We start from the raw sequence: 20989 nt of genomic DNA, 5'->3' as shown, positions 1-20989 counted from the left end.
TTATAGCAACATTTATCTACTTCTGAGAATGTCATATTGAAAAATGTTATCATACTGAGGAATATAGATTTTCTTGATATATATTATAAATAATTTATTCGTAATAACTATTATTCTGACTTCTACACTTGTGTCATCATGTGCCCTGGTATGAAATTGAAGCCCGAAGAGTCAAAATGAAATGAAGAATTTACTATTCATATGCGTTTGCAGAGTTTATATTTCAATTTACATCAGGGACGCTTATTTGAACATGAATATATAAATCCCCCCACCCACAATTAATCTTCTAGCTATATCCCTAATTTACAAGTACTTTTGCAGAGTTTTTAGTACAAATCACTTCCCTAAAGCTATATTTATTGTAATAGAAGTATTTCTGAAATATCCTAAGCTATATTTATTGTAATACAAGTGTAGTGACCGTCTAACGTTATAGTGATAAACCAAGCACACTCGTATTGCTTACTTGTCGAATGAATCTATTCACATTATCCACACCCCTACTTAAATACAGATCTAATAATTACCATATGTGATCATGCATACAATTATTATAATTCATATACTACAATCCTCCTTTTTCCAGTTCCTTAAATATTGCTAACCAATTTATAAATTCCTTATTCCTAATTCTACAAATATTAATATCTATGCCTATGTAACCAACTTTATAATCTACCATATAATATTGTTACTTCCATATACTCTAATCTATTGTTTTAATCAGTTTTTTCTATTGTATTTTCTAGTTTTCTAAAACCGTTCTAATGAGTTTCTTATAAGTTCACTGAGTATAATCTCTTAATTGTTTCTCAAATATTGAAATACGTTTTCGTGTCGATCTTCTAATTGGTGGATTTACCTCTTGATTAGTGTCCTCTACATCATATCTTACTTCGTTGTTAATTAATTCTTGATCTTCATTTTCTTCATTGTTAATTATCTTCTTGTCTCTCAGAGTGAATGATGGTGGTACTTGTGATTCACCTTTCTTTAATTCTTCCATCTTCTTTTCTTCTTTGTCTTTGTCGCTTCTTCCATTTAACCGTTTAAATCTGGATGAGTCTCTGCACACCGTTTTACCATCAGTTATTCTTCTTGCAAATATTGTAGATCCCTTGATATCTGTAATGATGTATATGTATGGTTCATATATAGTCTCCGTTTTTCTCTTCTTCTCTCTCTTTAGAACAACTGCGTTTCCAATTTGAAATATGTGCCGTTTGGAATTATGTCGTTTATCATGATACAGCTTCACTTTCTTCTTGTAACTTGCGTCCAACTCTCGTGTTTCTTTATCTTTCGGAGATAATTCTACAGGAAAGTGATCCAATTTTGTTCGCACTTGTCTGTTCATCAATAATTCATAGGGAGTAGCTTTAGTAGCTGGATGTGGCGTTGATCTGTACGCTTGAAGCATATCGTAGGTTGCCTCGTGTAGATCCAAACCCTCTTGAGATGCTATACTTGCTGTCTTATTCACGAGCTTATTAAACCCTTCAACTTGTCCTTGAGCTTTAGGATGTCTGGGTGTAATCTTCTTATGCCGAAACCCCGTCACCTCAGCAAATCGTTGGAAATCATTTGAATTGAATGGAGGTCCATTATCAGTTTGAACTCTCTTTGGTATTCCATACGTTGAAAATATCTTCTTCAGTTTCTTCTGAACCGATATATGCGAGGTTGATCTTACGAACTCCACTTCCGGATATCTTGAGTACTGATCCGTAACAACTAACGCATATTCACCATTTGGGAACGGACCGCAAAAATCCATCTCAACTGTATCCCACGGTCTTTCTGGCAGTTCCGTCATCTTTGCCGGTTCCGTGTGGTGTGTATTTGTAGAGATCTGGCAGCTAAAACAGTCCCGAACGGTGTTTTCGATACGCTGATTCATCGCCGGAAACCAATATTTCTTCCTGATCATCGCCTTTGTTTTTGTGATTCCCAAGTGTCCCTGACTGTGTGCCGTACGAATAATTTTTTCTCGTAAGCTTTCAGGTGGAATTATTCGATCGTTTCTCAGTATTACTCCTTCTGCCACGTATATCTCTGCTCTTAGCTCGTAGTAAGGTGCTAACTCTGGTGAAATCTTGTTCCATCTTCCACTAATTAACGCTTCTTTCACTTTTTGAAGAACTGAATCTTCCTTTGTTGCCGTCCTAATTGTTTCTAACATAATGGCATGGTGAATTTCGATGACTGCTTTCACATGGTTCTCATGACTCGTCTCAACTGTTTCTGGTAGTGGATGTCTCGAAAGATAGTCTGTCATGTTCGTTTTTCCAGGTGCATAGACTGCTGTGAAATCAAGATTCTGCATCTTCATAATCATTCTTTCTATCCGTGGTGGTAATTTGGCTTTAGGTTTGTTAAACATTGGAAGGAGTGGTTTGTGGTCAGTTACTAGTTCGAAGTGCTTCGCTCCGAGTAAATACATACGTAGTCTGCTGGTGGTAAATTCTGCTGCTAAAGCTTCACGTTCAATCTGCGAGTATCTCTTCTCTACGTCTGTAAGTGTTCGACTTACATAATGAACTGGTTGATACCCCTTCTCTGTTTTCTGAAAGAGACCTCCTCCCAATCCTATCGGACTTCCATCGCATATCACACGAGTGTCTCGTTCTGGTCGAAATGGAATCAATACTGGAGCCGTAATAATAGCTTTCTTTAAATCTTCAAAGGCTTCTTGTTGCTCTTGCGTCCAAAAAACTTTTGGTTATCTTTAGTGATCCTTCTCAGTGGCTCGCATCTTCGGGAAAAGTTACTTATGTACCGAGACAAATAAGCCAACATTTGTACAAACGATACTACTTCTTCTTTTGATTTAGGTGGACTACACTCTTGCACCGCTTCCACTTTATTTGGGCTTGGTTTCAGTCCATCCTTCGTAAATAAATGGCCATGAAACTCGATCTCCGATCTTCCAAATTCGCATTTCTCCTTTCGTAAGGTGATGTTATGTAACTCCAGTCTCTGAAGTAAAGTTGCTAGATTCTTGTTATGGTCTTCCCAATCGATTCCGCCCACCATGATGTCATCTCTGTTATTCAGCACTCTTGGTATTCCAGAAATAATTTTGCTCATCTCTGCATCGAACAGATCTTGGCTATTAATACCTCCGAACGCCAATCGTTGGTATCGATAGTTACCCCACGGTGTCGAGAATGTCATCAGCTTTCTGGATTGCTCATCGAGGGTAAACTGATGATAACCATGATTCATATCTAGCTTGCTAAATATTGTACAGTCCTTGAAGGTGGTAATGAAATCTTCTGTGATAGGAGCCTGAACTTGTTGGGTACGCTCCATCGACTTATTAAGTACACGGAGGTCCAGGCTGACTCTGATATCGCTCGGATTGTTGGGCTTAGGTTGTACCACAAGAGGTGAACACCAACTAATTGATTCGCATTCTGGTACTTTCTCCATAATTCCATACTCTACGAACTCGTCAATTCTTTTTCGTAGTGGTTCCACCAGATGATAGGGTACTCGTCGTGGTTTCTGTGCTACCGGTTCTACATTTTCTTTCATCGGCAGATTTATTACTACGACTTCACCGTCACGTTTCACCTGTCCAATTCCTTTAAACCGTTCTTCGTGCTGACCAATTATCTCGACTAATTCTTTGTTTTCATGGTTGATCCGGTTGATGGATTTCAGGTCACGATTTGGCTCTTTTAATCTGCCCGTCGCATCAAATTTTACCATACCAAGATCTTCTAAGGTTTTCCTTCCCAATAGCGGATATGAATCTATCTTCCCTTTAATAACCGCAATCGTAGCTTCCGCTTTCCGAGTTTCATTTTCCATCGTCACGCTGCATTCACCCATCACTGGTAATTCTTCTGTTAATGTTTTTAGCTTCATTTTTGTCTTTCGTAATTCTGTTTCTTCTGGTGTTTGTTGTAGAAGTGATTTAAATTGGTATTCGTCCATAACATTTGCATCAGCACCAGTGTCTGGTTCAACGATCATCTTCATTCCGTTTATTGTAATAGCACACTCGTTCTTCTCGCCCCGTTCTTTAGCTGTACGATGGATATTTAAATGCTTTACAATTCTTTCGATATCTTCGTCCGTACTGTCATCATCGCTGTTGCTAGTTTCTTCATCGTCTTTATTTACTTCCACGTGGCGAATACGCTTTCGACTAAATCTACCCTTGCTTTTACTTCGATTCCTTCTTGTTTCTTGGTTATATTTTCTCCCGTTCTTTACATCTTGCTTCTCACCACGTCCCCGCGTCTCCTGGTTTTCTTCCTGTCTTTTGCTTTGGATGCTTTTACACATTCGCGCGAAATGGTTCCGTTTCCCACACTTGTAACATTCTGCTCCGTACGCCTTACATTGTCGTCTTTCGTGCTTCGAACCACATCGCTGGCATATTTCAAAACTCTGTCTCGTCTCCTTTTTTATTATCTGATTGACTCTTTTATACTCTGTTTCTGATTTCAATTTTTTCTGGATCTCATTGGCTTGAGATGTTGATTCTTCGTCAATCGCTGCTTCGTCTAGAATTTGTGTCAAAGTCCAATTATTGCGAATTGTTTTAGCCCGAAGTCTGTTGTTCGTCATTGTTTTTATGAGATGGTCACGCACCGCTTCATCCTCGTTAGCGAATTCACATTTTTTCGCCGTCTCACGAATTCTTGTGTAATATTGAGCCATATTTTCGTCTGTTTGTTGCGAAAGATTTCCAAATTGAAATCTAGCATAGTCCTTATTCTTTCTTGGTAGAAAATTTGTCTAGCTTTCGAATTAGCTGGGTATAAGTATCTTCGTCTTCAATAGGTGTTAAATCGGGTAGCGAGTCTTCTAAGTCTGCAATGCATTGGCCGCCGTAGATAATCAAGCCATCTCTCTTCATACTTGGGTCTGCTAAACCGAAGAATCGAAATTGCCGCTCGATATCCTTTTTCCACTTCGCCCAACGAACCGCTGTTTCGTTCACGTCGCTTGAAGTTATAAATGGCTTCACATTTAGTTGTCGATTCACAATCACTGTTGTTGTCGTATTGCTGATATCGTCAGTACCGCTAGAAGTTCCCGATTTCGCTCCTTTAGACATATTCAGAATATTATTTAAACTTTCAGTTCATACTCAGTTGATCCTCGTCGCCATCTGTAGTGATTTCACCCAACAACTTTGCATTAAATGTGGTTCATAATCACAACTACGTAAAATAGACAATAAATACTTCCTGGCATCACTGTTACTTTCCTGGTCAAAACGTTGAGAAGCTCTCTAACTTTGATAAAATTGTTGTCTTTGTTTTCATGGTATTTGGATTTGAAACATGAAAAGTAATTCTTGAAATTATTGGGGTGCTTGGCGGCTCTACTCAGTTTGTGATTTAATGCGCAGGAGAAAAAAATGTTGTTTGTATATCATATACAGGGTGTCCCAAAAAAAAGCAACCACTTAAATATGCAAGAATATTAATAGTGTTCGGGGTTTGCACCATAGTTCAGTTAAATTACTTTTAGCATTGTAAATGAAGGATTAAGAGCCATTTTCAATTCCCAGAAGTGCTTATCTATTGCGCTTTAGAGCTGTATTAATGTTCTGCATATTTATGTGGTTTGCTTTTTTTTTCGGACACCCTGTATAAGTTGAACAAATATTTCCGGGAAAATCAGCAATACTAACAATTAACAAAGATAATCTTAATCCCAAGACTAATTAATCCTGAAACACTGAACACTAACTCACCCCCCGTAAGGTTGAAATGTGAGGAAAACTGAGGAATTTCCTATGCACGCCAAGGAATACTTGAATTGTTTCACAGACAGTCACGTGATTTTTGTGGTGAAAAATCAAAACTCGCTCATCCAAACACTGGAATATCTTTGTGATAAAAATACCAAATAAATCCTGATATTTCTTCTGGTAAAATCGTCGTTTAATAGATTTCTGATATCAGATCTGTTGTACTTGGAATAAAAAGGTATTACTTTGTTTTGATTGTTTTTATAGTGTATATTTATTTGTGCAATTTGGTATTAAATTTTGCAATATTCCCTCACAGACTTGGTAGTTTGTACTGTAATATATACTGGTAAGTACAATATTAAATATTTATCAATAAGTCATTATTAATTCATAATAAATATTTCAAACTTTTAATAGAGAAAACAATATATTAGCAACACTTGATGAACTGTTTAATGTTTATCATCTTGTGATGAACACTCACCCACACATGAAGCATATGTAGTTATGTCTCAGTCATTTTGTGTAACTCAGTAACTGTGTGTCATGTCATGTTCTTTTTTTCTTCATACATGAGGAAATTGAAATAAAGACAATGGCCTTCTTGTCAAATTCAATGTTATATTTGATACTAGAAATACATGCATGCAGCAACCCCTCGCCATTTCAAATGAAGCAAAATATTTCCTGAGCTAGTTTCTAAGTTCTATTTCATGATCTAAGTTCTAGGGAAAGGGAGTTTAACCAATAAATATAAAAAATACAAATATCAGAGCAATCATGAGAGGTATTAATCATGCAAGTGAATTGATGCATTTATTATTAGTTAGTGACTCAGTGTACATATTTACATTCAGACATGTACAGTAACTATACAGCCTGGGGTATTAGGTTGGTTTAAATAAATTAAAAAGGAATTAGTTCTACTTTCTTGCTTGGTTATTGCATCAGTTTTGAAAATAATTACATTCTGCCCAACAACAACACACTTCTGTATCAAGTCAAAATTTCATGATCATTATTAAAACCATTCTTACTTTAGTAATATCCAAGTGAGAAACTCAGCTATGTTATTACAAACTAATGACATGTGTGGTTTTTCAGGAGTTTCACTCAAGCTTCACTCTTAGTCATTTCACTAGTTAAATATTACTTATATTTACAAGTTTCCAGTCCAGTACTTCAAGATGTCTATCAAAATATCAAGTTTTATAGCAACATTTATCTACTTCTGAGAATGTCATATTGAAAAATGTTATCACACTGAGGAATATAGATTTTCTTGATATATATTATAAATAATTTATTGGTAATAACTATTATTCTTACTTCTACACTTGTGTCATTATGTGCCCTGGTATGAAATTGAAACCTGAAGAGTCAAAATGAAATGAAGAATTTACTATTCATATGCGTTTGCAGAATTTATATTTCAATTTACATCAGGGCTGCATATTTGAACATGAATATATAAATCCCCCACCCACAATTAATCTTCTAGCTATATCCCTGGGGCCGGTTGTTCAAAAGCAGGTTAAATTTAACCCTGGGTTAGTGCTAAACCTGGGTTAAAATCCTTAACCCTAGGTTAGCTAAACCTGCGTTAAAACTGTGTTGTTCAAAGCTGGGTTAGCGGTAGGGTTAGTTAACCTAGGGTTTAAATATTTAACCTAAGATTAAATGTATTTTAACGACTAAATTGGATATAAGAACGTTTTCGATTGGTCAATAAACGAGTGTCAAAACTTTACCCGACAAGGATATATTGTCAGTCGAAAGATTATATGCCGTGAGGGCAGGGTGTAAGGGCCTTTTTTTTAAACAGCAATTTCCGTGCATGGAATTTTGGAAAGATTGGAAATGAAAGGCCTTTTTGTATGATAAACAATGTCGCGATGTGAAACAAAATTAAGCAATGCATATAATAAACAATCTATTTTAAAATTTCAGGCATTCTTGGATTATTCAAAATTCAGGAACAAACGTAGCCTTACCACTTGCTGCCAATCAAAATAATCGAATTTTGGCATCCGAAACAAATATTTCGATTACGATCTTTCAATTTGTACGGTTGTATTCATTTATCGTGTATTGCATTGAAGCGAAGATAAATAAATCAATACATCAGCTGAAATCGAACGAAGTCAAACTTAAATAATTCTTTTCTGTCGAAATTATTCGTAAAACCTTTCAAAAGTGTTTAATTCATGACGAATTATACGTGTTTACGTGTTTCAGCTCCTTATTCATCCATTTTGAAACGAAGTTAACCCAGGATTAAAAAGTTAACCCATCTAGCTAGCAGGGTTAATTTTTTTATCAATTTTAACCCAGGGTTAACGCTAACCGAGCTTTGTGCAACGCAAATCAACCAAGGTGTAAAATTTAACCCTGGGTTAGGCATTTTTAACCCTGGGTTAGCGTTAACCGGCTTTTGAACAACCGGCCCCAGAAGTACAAGTACCTAGTTTTTAGTTCAAATCACTTCCCTAAAAAGTTTTCCTTGGGCGTATATCTTCTATATTACCAAAAATATTAAGCTATATTTATTGTAATACAAGTATTTCTGAAATGTCCTAATCACACACATGACAGATTTTTTTAAAAATAATTTTAATTCAAATCCACAGAATGAAAGTTGTGTGAGACACAAAATCCATCCTCAGCCTGCCAACAACTGTTATATTTATTATGTCCATGCATTCAGTCTCTTATTTCTTATATTCATATAATCATGTTTGCATATCGTAGGAACAATAGCGTACGAAAGAAATCAGTCATCATAAGACAAATATATGAATATACCCGACCACCAACCCCCCCCCCCAATTAAGGTTCCAGCTACGACGCTGAAAACTCACAAATTTCTCACTAATGTTTTTGTTTCAATCCTTGCCGCACTCCAGTATATTGTAATGATATAATCTTTGTAGAGCATATGAAGTGATGGAGTGGCTCTGTCTATACACACAGTAGTAGCAATTTTCATGCCACGTCCGCGTCGTAGATTTGGTGCATCTTAAACTCGCTTTTTATTAAGTGGGGCTCACCAACTGCATAATATGTTGCACAAAAAAATATTAATGACTGTTGCGGAATTTAGGTTAAGGCATGGTTGAGTATAGCAACCATATAAGAAAACAGTCAATCAGTCATTTACATAGTATGCGCAAATATATAGTGTTATGGTCGTAAATTTTATATGTATTGTTAATAAAGGATTGTTATGTAAATGTTAATATAGTGTAATATCATATAGCATAAGAAATGGAGGTTTTGAGGTAGCACGTAGTAGCAACCGCGAAACCTAAGTTCCACATAATAACGTCAGCGGACGCGGAAGCTGTGAAGTTCACATGAGAAAGCTTATATTTTGAAATGTAATTTGTTAAACAACCGAATGGATTTCAGATGTAGGAATGTGAACAGCGTTGTTTTAGTTTTACTCGGGAAGACATTCAGTCGAACTAAGCAATGTCTGACCGTGATAGTCGAGCGCAAAGCGAAAATTTTTATATTCTAGAAATCCTATGGCTGTGCGAATAATTCCGCATAGGCCTAAGTATTTAAGAAAGTCGGTAAGTTGGCGACTAACTAGAAAAAATTTCGTCGAAGATGCATTTGGAGATTTATGCAATATTGCCGCATTATTTACCGCATTATTTTTGACAGTAATTACCCAAACCGCAGGGAATGTTTCAAGAATGCATTCTACGGTTAGGAATGGTAAAGACGATTTAGCTAAAGTTATAAAGAAATTTGAAGAGGCTCTTATCGGTGGAACAAATGAAACCTACGAACGCTTTTAGTTTAACAGGCGTGACGGTGAAACAATCGAACAATATAAAGCTGCAGTTTCTGCAAGTATCTTCAAGCAACATTGCTACGAGATTGAATCTATTGGAAATATATAAAAGGAAAGTCAGTGCGAAAGAGATTTTTGCAAAGTTTCGCCAGAAATTTGGCGAAGCAACGAAACAACAACAAAGAAATTAAAATGCATGCTAATATATATAAACATCGTTGCTAAATCAGCCGCGCATGTCCAATATTGTAGCAAGTATACCAATACTGGAATAGACAATGTTATTTTATCATTGGTAGTTTATATTTTCGTGTTGTGAATACGAACATGAACGTATACCAATGGTGAAAGGGGATTTGTACCAATGTTGTAAGAGTTTTCGTATCGTCAATTGTGTCATGCTGCGATTGTCTCCTACTGAGCACGGTCTCACGCATGCACGCTAAATGACCTTACCATTGGTAACATTCGTACGAATGGAAATTACCTTATATAACATTCCTTTACACTCGAATATACTAATATGACACCGTACCGCCTGCGTACGCTTCGCAATAATAAACTTAGAAGTCCGTGGGTATAAAAAACGCGTAAGTGGAAACCAGTCTTAACTTACCCCGTGCAGTGAAAGTTAAAAATTTATGTCAGGAAAACTGAGGAATTTCAGCTGCACGCCAAGGAATATTTGAATTTATCAAACAGACAGTAAACTAACTGATTTGATAATTGTTATTTATGAATGATGCGGTCAAAAAACAAACGAATTACAGCATTTGAATGTCATTTAAAGAAATGAGAGGAACATTAAAATGATCGGTATTTCAATACCGCTGAAAGAACTACAATAGCGCTGATTGAAAATCAATTGTAGTAGTGCGAAAGTTCAACAACAACACCTTATTATATATTCCGTAAAGTGAATATCAATAGAGAAAAACGCAGAACAATTGCGTTAACTTATTGTTCATTAACAGTTTCGGAATAACAATAGCAATAAATCAAACGACATTTAGCGTAAAGAAATACTCATTTACACAAAGTTCTCTCATCTCTCTAAATTACATGTACATAAATTACAAACAAAAGATAGCTGTAAAGGTACAGATGAGAAGACGTTGTTCACTTCAAAACGTTGAATTTCAAAAACAAATTCTGATAGCAGCTACTGAACGGAATGTGCACTGCCTAACCACGGCGCTGTAAAACACCCTGGTTAGATTATGGAAACACTGGAAACACCAGGGCGATTCTACAGCGCCCTGGCCTAACCATTGCGAAATGTACACAGCATGGGGTAGACTTATGAATGCAGACCTACTTGAAAGAGAACACATCTAGGGATAAAACATGCTGCACATATATTGCTGTTGTGTGAACAGACAAATATTATAGAATGGGAATTCTAATATTTACTTTGTACACCTTTACATTAATGAATATTTCTTTACGCTAAATGTCGTTTGATTTATTGTTATTGTTGTTCCGAAAATGTTAATGATCAATAAGTTATCGCAATTGTTCTGCGTTTTTCTCTATTGATTTTCACTTTACGGAATATATAATAAGGCGTTGTTTTTGAACTTCCGCACTAATACAATTGATGTTAAATCAGCGCTATTGTAGTTCTTTCAGCGCTATTGAAATACCAATCATTTTAATGTACTTCTTTTTTCTTTAAATGACATTCAAATGCTGTAGTTCGTCATATTTCTTCTGGTAAAACGATATTTTAATAGATTTCTGATATCAGATCTGTTGTACTTGGAATAAAAAGGTATTACTTTAATTTGATTGTTTTTATAGTGTATGTTAAATCATTAATTTATATTAAATTTTTCAACAATCTCGTACCAACACCCTTAAATATTTATCAATAATTGATTATCAATTCAAGATAATACCGAAAATATATACCGAGACAATTATATAACTCAAACTATTAATAGGAAACACAATTTACTAGCTTACCCATGGCTATAAATGCTGCCTGAAAGCATGATGTCAGTGTTCAGGTAAAACACACACATCAACAAGATGCACAGTTATGTCTGAGTCATTTTGTGCAACATTAACAGTCTTTCGTGTAATGTTGGCTGTTTCTTCATACACGAGCAAATCAAATTGTAGACAAGATTCTTCTTGTCAGATTCAGGGTTACTATTACAGACAGGTTTTTGTTGGTCAAATATATTAAATAAACACTAGATTGCTAGCTGTTGAGATACTTATCATGCATGGAAGGCGAGCTTTTTGTTAAGTTTTTAGCCAGATTCAGACGTAATGTTTAGTCACTGTTAATTTAGACGCTGTGAAGTTCACATAAGAAAGCTTATATTTTAAAATGTAATTATGTTAAACCCACCGAATGGATTTCCGTTGTAGGATTGTGAACAGCGTTGTTTTAGTTTTACTAGGTAAGACATTCAGTCGAACTAAGCAATGTCTGATCGTGATAGTCGAAGGAAAAGCGAAAATTTCATATTCTAGAAATACTATGGCTGCATGTGCGGATAATTCTGCATAGGCTTAAGAATTTAAGAAAGTCGGTAATTTGGCGACTATAGCTGGAAAAAATTGCGTCGAGGATGGGAGATTTATGCTATACTGCCGCATTATTTACCGCATTATTTTTGACAGTAATTACCCAAACCGCAGGGAATGTTTCAAGAATGCATTCTACGGTTAGGAATGGTAAAGACGATTTAGCTAAAGTTATAAAGAAATTTGAAGAGACTCTTATCGGTGAAACAAATGAAACCTACGAACGCTTTTAGTTTAACAGGCGTGAGGAGAGATAAAGTGAAGCAATCGAACAATAAAAAGCTGCAGTTTCTGCAAGTATCTTCAAGCAACATTGCTACGAGATTGAATCTATTGGAAATATATGAAAGGAAAGTCAGTGCGAAAAAAGGTTTTCGCAAAGTTTCGCCGGAAATTTGGCGAAGCAACGAAACAACAACAAAGAAATTAAAATGCATGCTAATATATATAAGCATCGTTGCTAAATCACCCACGCATGTCCAATATTGTAGCAAGTATACCAATACTGCAATAGACAAAGTTATTTTATCATTGGTAGTTTATATTTTCGTGTTGTGAATACGAACATGAACGTATACCAATGGTGAAAGGGGATTTGTACCAATGTTGTAAGAGTTTTCGTATCGTCAATTGTGTCATGCTGCGATTGTCTCTTGCTGAGCGCGGTCTCACGCATGCACGCTAAATGACCTTACCATTGGTAACATTCGTACGAATGGAAATTACCTTATTTAACATTCCTTTACACTCGAATATGACACCGTAGGGCGAACGCTTCGCAATAATAAACCTAGAAGTCTCTTGGAATAGCCTAAACGGCTCAAACCGGTTCTTATTATAAATATGAGAGCCCAACATATAACATTTAAGAAAGCCATCAAAACAATTTAAAGTTTAAAAGTAAATATATTTGTAACGTTTCGTCTTTAACCTAAGACATCTTCAGACAAGTGATATAAAATTACATGAGATTTGAATATATATAATCTATTTACATATGTAAATTAATGACGGATAGGAAGGTATAAGATAGTACATGACAAAACCGCACAGACGAAGGGACATAAACACAATACAAAAACTATGAAAACACGTTACAGAAGATTAAGTGGGATTGAACTGCCCTGGATGTTAAGTGAGGGTTTGAGTTTGGAGATGAGGAGGCTTTCATGAATCATGAGTTCATGTTTGTCAGAACATGAAGAAAGAATTTTAAAATCATCAAAGTCGGCAGAGTGCCCTGCAGTGGTTATGTGGGAGAAGATGCTGGACAAAACTGGACTAGATTACGGTTTTCCAGTTATAGGGCTCAAACCGCGCAAATGCTCGAACTGTTAAAAAATGTGACGTTTATGTATTTATATATTTTTGCTCCGTTCTTTACATAAAAGCTGAACGTCTGAAGCAATGTCACAACTAAATATATACTTTATAAGTTTATTGCGAATATATATATTAAAAGTAAAAGCTGAAGCAATATCACAACTGATGTACGTACATTTATGATTGCCATGTTCTCAAAATACAACAAAATAAATGAAGAAATGTCACAGCAATATTGCGAATATCTATAGATATGTTTTGCAGAATCCCCAATCGATCCCGCGCACACTGGTCCACGTAAAAAACCACTCAGGGACTGTATTCTATCGTTTATTTCAAGATTCTATTTACAGCGTGAGTTCATGCTTCCTCTACGATCTGACTCAAAAGTCTAATCAAATTTCAATGCATGCGTTAATTAATAGTGCTATATTACATTACAACGTGTCTTTGTGCCGAATCAACAATGTGTCCTTTTGACGTATTTACAAACAACTAAACTATATTTACATAAAGTGCTAACGTAACTGCTGCACGCGGAACTGGCGGCGCTGCGCGGGGACCTACAACATCCCACCCACCTTGATTCATACACGTCTATGAATCAAGCATCGTCCTTGTCTTCGCTTTTGAAATCTCAGCAGCAGCTCGTCTCGGACGCTCATGCAGATCATGCAAGGAACCCTTTGCCTCACCTGAAGGGGAATTCCCTTCCGTCCCGTTCCCACCCGGTCGAGCTTGAATTTCCAACGGGTGAAGTTTCTGCACCGGTCTTTTCAGGTAAACAGGTTTACCCTTTCCTGCTATTCTTAACTTAGCTCCCCTAACCTCTGTCATTTCTAAATTAGCTGTTCTACCTTCCCTAGTTTCCACTTGCCTCGCTTCTCTCCTTCTATAAACTACAACTACTTCGCCCTCCTTCAAAACTTCTTGCCTTTCGATTACCACTTATGAAATTCTCGTAACCCTATGAGATACTCACTTGCATCTGGTCAGAAATGTTGTAATTTCAATGTAATATATTTGAATCTTTCCCACATACTTTCCTCCCTAGCTACCTCCCTCCGTGGTATGAAGTTAATTGCTCTTCCGTAAATTAAGTGTGATGGCGTTAATACATCGCCTTCGAATCTCATATTCGTCTGTCAATGGTCTGGAATTTAATGTGCCTTCTATCCTCTATCTACTGTGTTAAGTTCATCTACTGTTAATTTGGCATTGCCTAAAACCTTCCTGAGGCATCGTTTAACACTCCTAACCATTCGCTCGAAAAACCTCCCCACCAAGGTGATCTTTCTAAGTTAAACCTTCCAAGTTACTCGCTTCGTTAATAATTCTGCTTTTACTTTAGGTTGATTAAACAACTTCTTTACTGCTCTCTCTGCTGCCTTAAACGTCTTGGGTTGCCTGACACTATAGGCTCGCATTCCTCTCCTCGCTGCAAATCTTCTCATGCAACACAGAAATGTCTCCGCAGACAAATCACGCACTAGCTCTAAATGTATTGCTCGGTCACACACAGGAAAATAATGCGATATACGCCTTCTTGGATGCCTTGGTGCAACACCTACAAACAATGGACCTGCAAAATCTACTCCCACATTAGAAAAGGGAGCAGCTTCCTTCACTCGAAAGCCTGGTAAAATCTGCATCTGTCTTCCCCCCATATATGCCCTTCCTTCTAATTTTTACAGGTGACGCATTTACCTATAACTCGCTTTACCATTTCCTTCCCTCCGACCAATATTTGTCCTTAGCCTGCCCAAGGTTGCCCTAACCACAATGGTGCTTCCCGTGACATTTTTGACAATCAGCTCAGTTAATCTATTATCCTTGGGAATAATGATTGGGTGTTTCGTGTTGTACTCTAGCTCAGAATTACGCAGTCTACCGTTACATCTTAGATACCTCCTTCTCCATCAAGCCTAGACTGTTACTAATCTGGGCGTACTTTTTAGCCTCCTTTAACTCTGCCTGAGCCTGTTTAATCCATCTATTTTCCGCCTCGTCAAGCTCCTCTACTGTCAATCTCCACAGCGCTTTTTCCATGCCCTTAGACTTGCTCGTGCATTGAACCCAAACCTAAGTACCCATGCTGTTACTCTGAAAAGTCGTTCCGCTGTCCATAATCCTCCAGATTTATCACTTTGCTTATACTAGCTAACTCTTTACTACTAGCTACGACCATTACGGAAGACTTCGTTCTTCTTCTAAGACCGTACTTGTTTTGGCAGCAGCCTCAAATTTCGGCCACTCCTCCTTAGACCTAATAAGCCACAGGCCCCACCCACCATAGCTTGTTATCCTTCAATTGTGAAGCAACTACACCCCTAGACCCTATATCCGCGGGATTTTCCACCCCAGGACAATGTCCCCAATCCTCCTTGTTTGTTAATTTCAGGATTTCATTTACTCTGTGGCGGACGAATTGTTTCCACTCACCGTTGTTCATTATCCAGTAGAGTGCTGTCATGCTATCAAGCCACAACTTCGTATTATCTATACTAACCTGGTTTTCTAATGAATCTTTCACTGACTTTAGTAACTGCGCTAAGAGCCTCGCAGACATTAACTCTAACCTTGGAATGCTAGTTGTTTTAAGAGGTGCTACTCTTACCTTTGATGTTAACATGCGGACATAACTTCCTACATTTGTATAATAAACAACATATACTACCGCACAATATGCTTTCTTACTAGCGTCGCCAAACCATGTAATGTGCACCCTAAAACCTCTTCCGCTGGATGTTGGTATATGCATCGAGGAATAGTGATTTCCTTGGTCTCAATCAAATCCCTATACCAGATTTCCCACTTTCTTAAAGGCTCTTCCTTAAAGCTGTCGTCCCAACCCGTCTTACTATTACAAACCTCCTGGAATAAGATCTTGGCACTAACTATCAATGGACTTATTATCCCTAGAGGATCGAACAAACTGGCTAAAATGCTCAGGAGGTTCCGCTTTGTTGGCGATAACGTTCTGCCTTTTCTCCCACCTTGGAAATTTCAAATTTCAGTTCGTCCTTGTGGTTATCCCACACCTGCCCTAAAACCTTATGGCCCTTTGACTCACCCCCTACTGCTCCCAAAGATAACCTAGCATATGTTTCCTGATCATTGATGCTTTGTTCTGACGAACCCTGATCTTTTTCGTGAATCTCTAGTTTACTCCTTAACACCTCACTGTTGGTCAACCACTTCCTTAATCTAAAACCCCCTTGTGCCATTCTTGTCTTAGCCTTATCATAAAGTTCAAAGGTCTTCTCTACCGTACTCTCACCACTGACCAGGTCGTCAACGTAAAAACTTTCCTGCAACTTTCTTACAAATGCAGCATCTATTTCGTTATACTTTGTTAAATGATGCCTTAAGGTTGCATTCAGTAGAAATGGTGATGCATTCACTCCAAAAACTACTCTACAAAACCTATAAACAACTGTCTCCAACTTATCACTTTCTATATCATTGACCCACAAAAATCTCAAACAATCTCTATCCGCCTTATCTACTTCAACATTCAAAAATGCCTTTTCTATGTCACCAACTAAAGCAATCCTATTTTCTCTGAACCGTATTAATATGCTGTATAATAATGGATTGAGAGAAGGCCCAACATGTAGGCAGTCGTTAAGCGATGTCCCAGACTTACCTTCCTTGGATGATGCGTCATAGACGATCCGGAGTTTAGTGGTCACTGCCTCCCTGCGAATAACTGCCTGGTGTGGTAAATAATGAACCCTTTCAACCTTCTCTAATGCAGATACTGGCTCCACTATCCCTCGCTCTACCTGGTCTCTGATGATAGAATCATACTCTGCTAACAATGCTGGCTCTTTTCTCGTCGCAGCTGACCCTTCATTCTACTTAGCTATTTGCATAGTTGTCAGGCAACTTCTTATGGCTCTCCAGGGCAGTTTGACTGAATATCTACTTCCTGTAAATGATATTTCATCTAAAAACTCTTCATGTACCTTATCTTCCTCACTAATGCCTAACCCTTCAAAACTCCATAATTTTTGCACATTACTCTCCAAACTGTCTTCACTACTCAATCTCTGTGCTACAAAATTCACTTGGACTGGCTCCGCTCTCTCAATGTCTTGTACTCTCAGCGGTCCTGATAAAACCCACCCTAATTCTGTTTCTATAGCAACAGGTTCTCCTGATTTACCTCTCTTGGTTGTCCCTGTCTGAAAGCTCTAAAGGTAGTCTGCCCCTATCAGAACATCTACTTCTAACTCATCTTCTGACTTAGAAACATCTGAAAACCATATACCTTCCAGATGTTTATACTCCCTCCGTGCTATCTCTACATGGCTATTTCCTATGCTACATATTTCCGGCACTACAAATGCTTCCAGTGTGATAACCTTATTTCCGTTAAGAGGTTCAAGCTTTAATTCAACCACTTCCCTGTGCTCGGCTTTTACGCACTTTTGACCGAACGTATTAATTCCTAACAATTCCCTTCTTATACCCCTGGGATTCGCGAGACCAGCTGCTTTGGAAGTAACAAAGGAACGATGACTTCCCGCGTCAAAGAGGACCCGCACCTTAACCACCCTTTCCCCCCTTAAAACGCCACGTGCAGTCTGCAAGGCAACCAGGCTACCAGTTCCAGCATGCAAGTTACTATTAGGAGTAGTGACATGCACATTCGTGTTATTGGGTACGCTTTTACATTCGTCATTAGGCCTGGGTATTTCGTCATGCTTACCCTCGCTCTTAGGACTCATTTCGCACAGTGCAACATGATGAGCCCCATCACAAACATTACATTTGTTCTCGACCTTACAACTACTTGCTCTATGACCAAACAAACAAAACATCTACCGTATTTGCGAGCCAAACTCTTTCGTGTCTTCGGATCCTTTACTCTCTCACAGTTCTCGTGTTTGTGGATCTTCAGGCAGAAAGCACAGTTTCCATTCCTTTCACTCGCTATTAACGTGGATGCAGTTCCATGTTGTTGACCATAATTATTTTCTACCCGCCGCCGAACTCCCATCGTTTCTTTCGTACTCTCGACCCGACTTCGATCCCACCGCATTGTGCGCTTCACGTAGTTCGAGCTCTTTCTCAAAGGCTTGTAGCATTTCCTCCATTGACCACTCCAGGAAGTTCTACCCTCTCGTAATAGTCAAGCGAAACTGCTCGGGCAGCTTCTCCATGATCGTCGGAACAACAATAGCGGAATATGAGTTCTCGTTCACCCCCAGGGCTCTCAAGGCGCAGTTATTCGTTTCGCAGCTGTCAAACAATTTCCGTAGTCTCTGCGTGTCCCTTTCTTTGTAAACTGCCGGCAGTTGTATGAGTTCATTCACGTGTGCTCGTTGAACTATGCTTTTCTTTTCGAACCGTCTCTTAAGCAATTCCACTGCACAGTTGTAGTTTGTCCCTGTTAACGCTAAGCCGGCAATTGTAGACTTCGCTGGTCCTTCCAAATATCCGCCCAAATATGCAAACTTGTCAACGTCAGACAATGCGTCATTGTTGTCTATCGAGCTTGAAAACCCGTCCCAAAACTCGGGCCACTCACATACTTTACCGTTGAAGTTCTTAAGCTTTAGTTTCGGAAGTTTTGCTCTGACGATCTTTCCCGTACTGGCTGTCGATATATGGCTCTGGTCTAGGTTTCCTTCGTCTAGCGTCGTCAACAATGGCAGTCTTTGTTCACCGGATTCCCGCAGCGCGTCGTCGACTTTCATCAATGTCCTTTCAAATTCTGCAACCGCTTCGTCTGAACTTTCGACCTCTTTATTGAGCTGTGCTTCGGTGTCTTCATCTTCCGAGGCGCTTAGTATGTCAATGACCTGTTTATCGAGCTCCTTTAACCTCTTGACTTTCTCTCGTAACGTGACCTGGCTTTGTCTCAGCCATGTCAAATCCCTTTCTGCTTTCTCGTCAATCGCTCTCAGAATCGTTTCAACTATCTTCGCTACAAGTTTACTAGCCGAAGCTCGATGAGCTCCTCTCACCCGTCTTTTCCTCGTCAGATCGTCCATACCTTTCGTTGTTCTACTTCACGCTAAATCTTTTACACACGACGGCAGCGCAAATATCACTCGCTCTTTGTCCGCAACCTCGTTCACCTTTCACAAATCCGGTTCGAAGGACCACTGTTTTGCAGAATCCCCAATCGATCCCGCGCACACTGGTCCACGTAAAAAACCACTCAGGGGACTGTATTCTATCGTTTATTTCAAGATTCTATTTACAGCGTGAGTTCATGCTTCCTCTACGATCTGACTCAAAAATTTAATCAGAATTCAATGCATGCGTTAATTAATAGTGCTATATTACATTACAACGTGTCTTTGTGCCGAATCAACAATGTGTCCTTTTGACGTATTTACAAACAACTAAACTATATTTACATAAAGTGCTAACGTAACTGCTGCACGCGGAACTGGCGGCGCTGCGCGGGGACCTACAAAAATATGCATTTGTGAATGCTCCGAACAGATTGACTGTTGTCATTATTTATTATTGCTTCGTTGTATATCACACAAAAGCTGAAGCTGCCTGGTCTCGTGAAATATCATGTAAAGTGTTAGAATAAAATATTCTGGCAGTATTTTTAATGCTTTGTTTTTTTTCAATGCTTTGTCTTAAAAGCGATGTTTTGCAAATTTTGGAAGTGCATGGGGGAACGCCGAACGCGTATTTTAAATTTCAATGGGTGTGGCCTATATATGGGCGTGGGCTGTATATGGGCGTGGCCTATATATGGGCGTGGCCTATATATGGGCGTGAACAACTGCCTGTAATAAGTTAATAGGCGATTTTAGGCATTGCCAAAATACTTTTATTAGATACACAATATGGTGTTGGTATACAAAGCCGGAGTAAATTCAAACTAATTATCTTGTTAAGACTATGTTATGACCAAATTTCGCGGCCAAACTTTGCCTTTGCATTAATCTAAGTACGCTCTTTTTAGCTGTGGTGATTTTTTTCTTCTTATTACTTCAATCAAAAGTTAGCCTAAAATACCGTGTTCGTCATGCAGTTTCAGGCATTTCCTTGCGCGTCTACCAGAAAGCAGATAATGTGCGCAAAACATTAGCGTGACTAGGCACTACAAGTTCTTCGAAGGTTCTAGATACTAGCAAATTTAAATAAGCGAAATCATTTCAAGGCTTGGCTACCAAGCACGGATCTATATTTTTTTTACTATATGTTGAGATCATACAATATATTCGTTTATTAGTACAAGGCAAAATTGCAATAATCGATCCTGCATTAAAATGATCTATACTTCATGAGTTCTATACTTTTATAATGAGTTCTATACTTTATCATTCTCGTTTGGGTGAACGACGTTCCCTCACGTGTAATTTTCGCAAAGGGAAATCCGTTTCCCTTGTCAAATAATGTAGGAACGCCGTTCCCCCGCTCGCGTTCTACGTTTCAAAACGACACGAAGGTCAAGTAATATCGCAATTCGCAAATAATGCATTTGTGCAACTGGACAAATTAGTTGATTTACCAATGGTAAATAGCCATACCATGTGCGGATGAGAGCTAATTTACCAAGAAGCTCTCTTACCAAAAGCAATGTTGATCTCAGGACGATATAATTATTGATTTCA

At 38.1% G+C, this 20989-nt stretch overlaps 3 protein-coding genes across 5 annotated transcripts in view; 1 reads left to right on the top strand and 2 right to left on the bottom strand.

The window, feature by feature from the left end:
- Positions 1–787: 787 nt before the first annotated feature.
- Positions 788–1819, bottom strand: LOC114542682 (uncharacterized protein K02A2.6-like). Its single transcript, XM_028562171.1, has one exon. It carries the CDS (start codon positions 1817–1819, stop codon positions 788–790), a length of 1032 nt encoding a protein of 343 aa, XP_028417972.1.
- Positions 1820–2676: 857 nt separating this feature from the next.
- Positions 2677–4680, bottom strand: LOC114542680. Its single transcript, XM_028562170.1, has one exon. The coding sequence runs from the start codon at positions 4678–4680 to the stop codon at positions 2677–2679; it is 2004 nt and encodes a 667-aa protein (XP_028417971.1).
- A 1150-nt stretch (positions 4681–5830) lies between these two features.
- LOC114542683 overlaps positions 5831–20989 on the top strand; it is a 38021-nt gene continuing 22862 nt past the window's right edge. For 2 of the 3 annotated variants that reach the window (XR_003689725.1, XM_028562172.1), the window contains exon 1: positions 5831–5960. The gene's annotated coding sequence lies outside the window, so the exon portion shown is untranslated. Of the gene's footprint in view, positions 5961–11227; positions 11305–20989 lie in introns of those variants that run through there. The other variant, XM_028562173.1, reaches the window with a different exon arrangement.

This window comes from Dendronephthya gigantea, unplaced genomic scaffold (assembly GCF_004324835.1).
Source record: "Dendronephthya gigantea isolate DGI-Jeju-01 unplaced genomic scaffold, DenGig_1.0 000377F, whole genome shotgun sequence".
NCBI classification, from domain to species: domain Eukaryota; kingdom Metazoa; phylum Cnidaria; class Anthozoa; order Malacalcyonacea; family Nephtheidae; genus Dendronephthya; species Dendronephthya gigantea.
The sequence above is the reverse complement of the archived record's forward strand: the minus strand, read 5'-3'. Positions and strand labels throughout refer to the sequence as shown.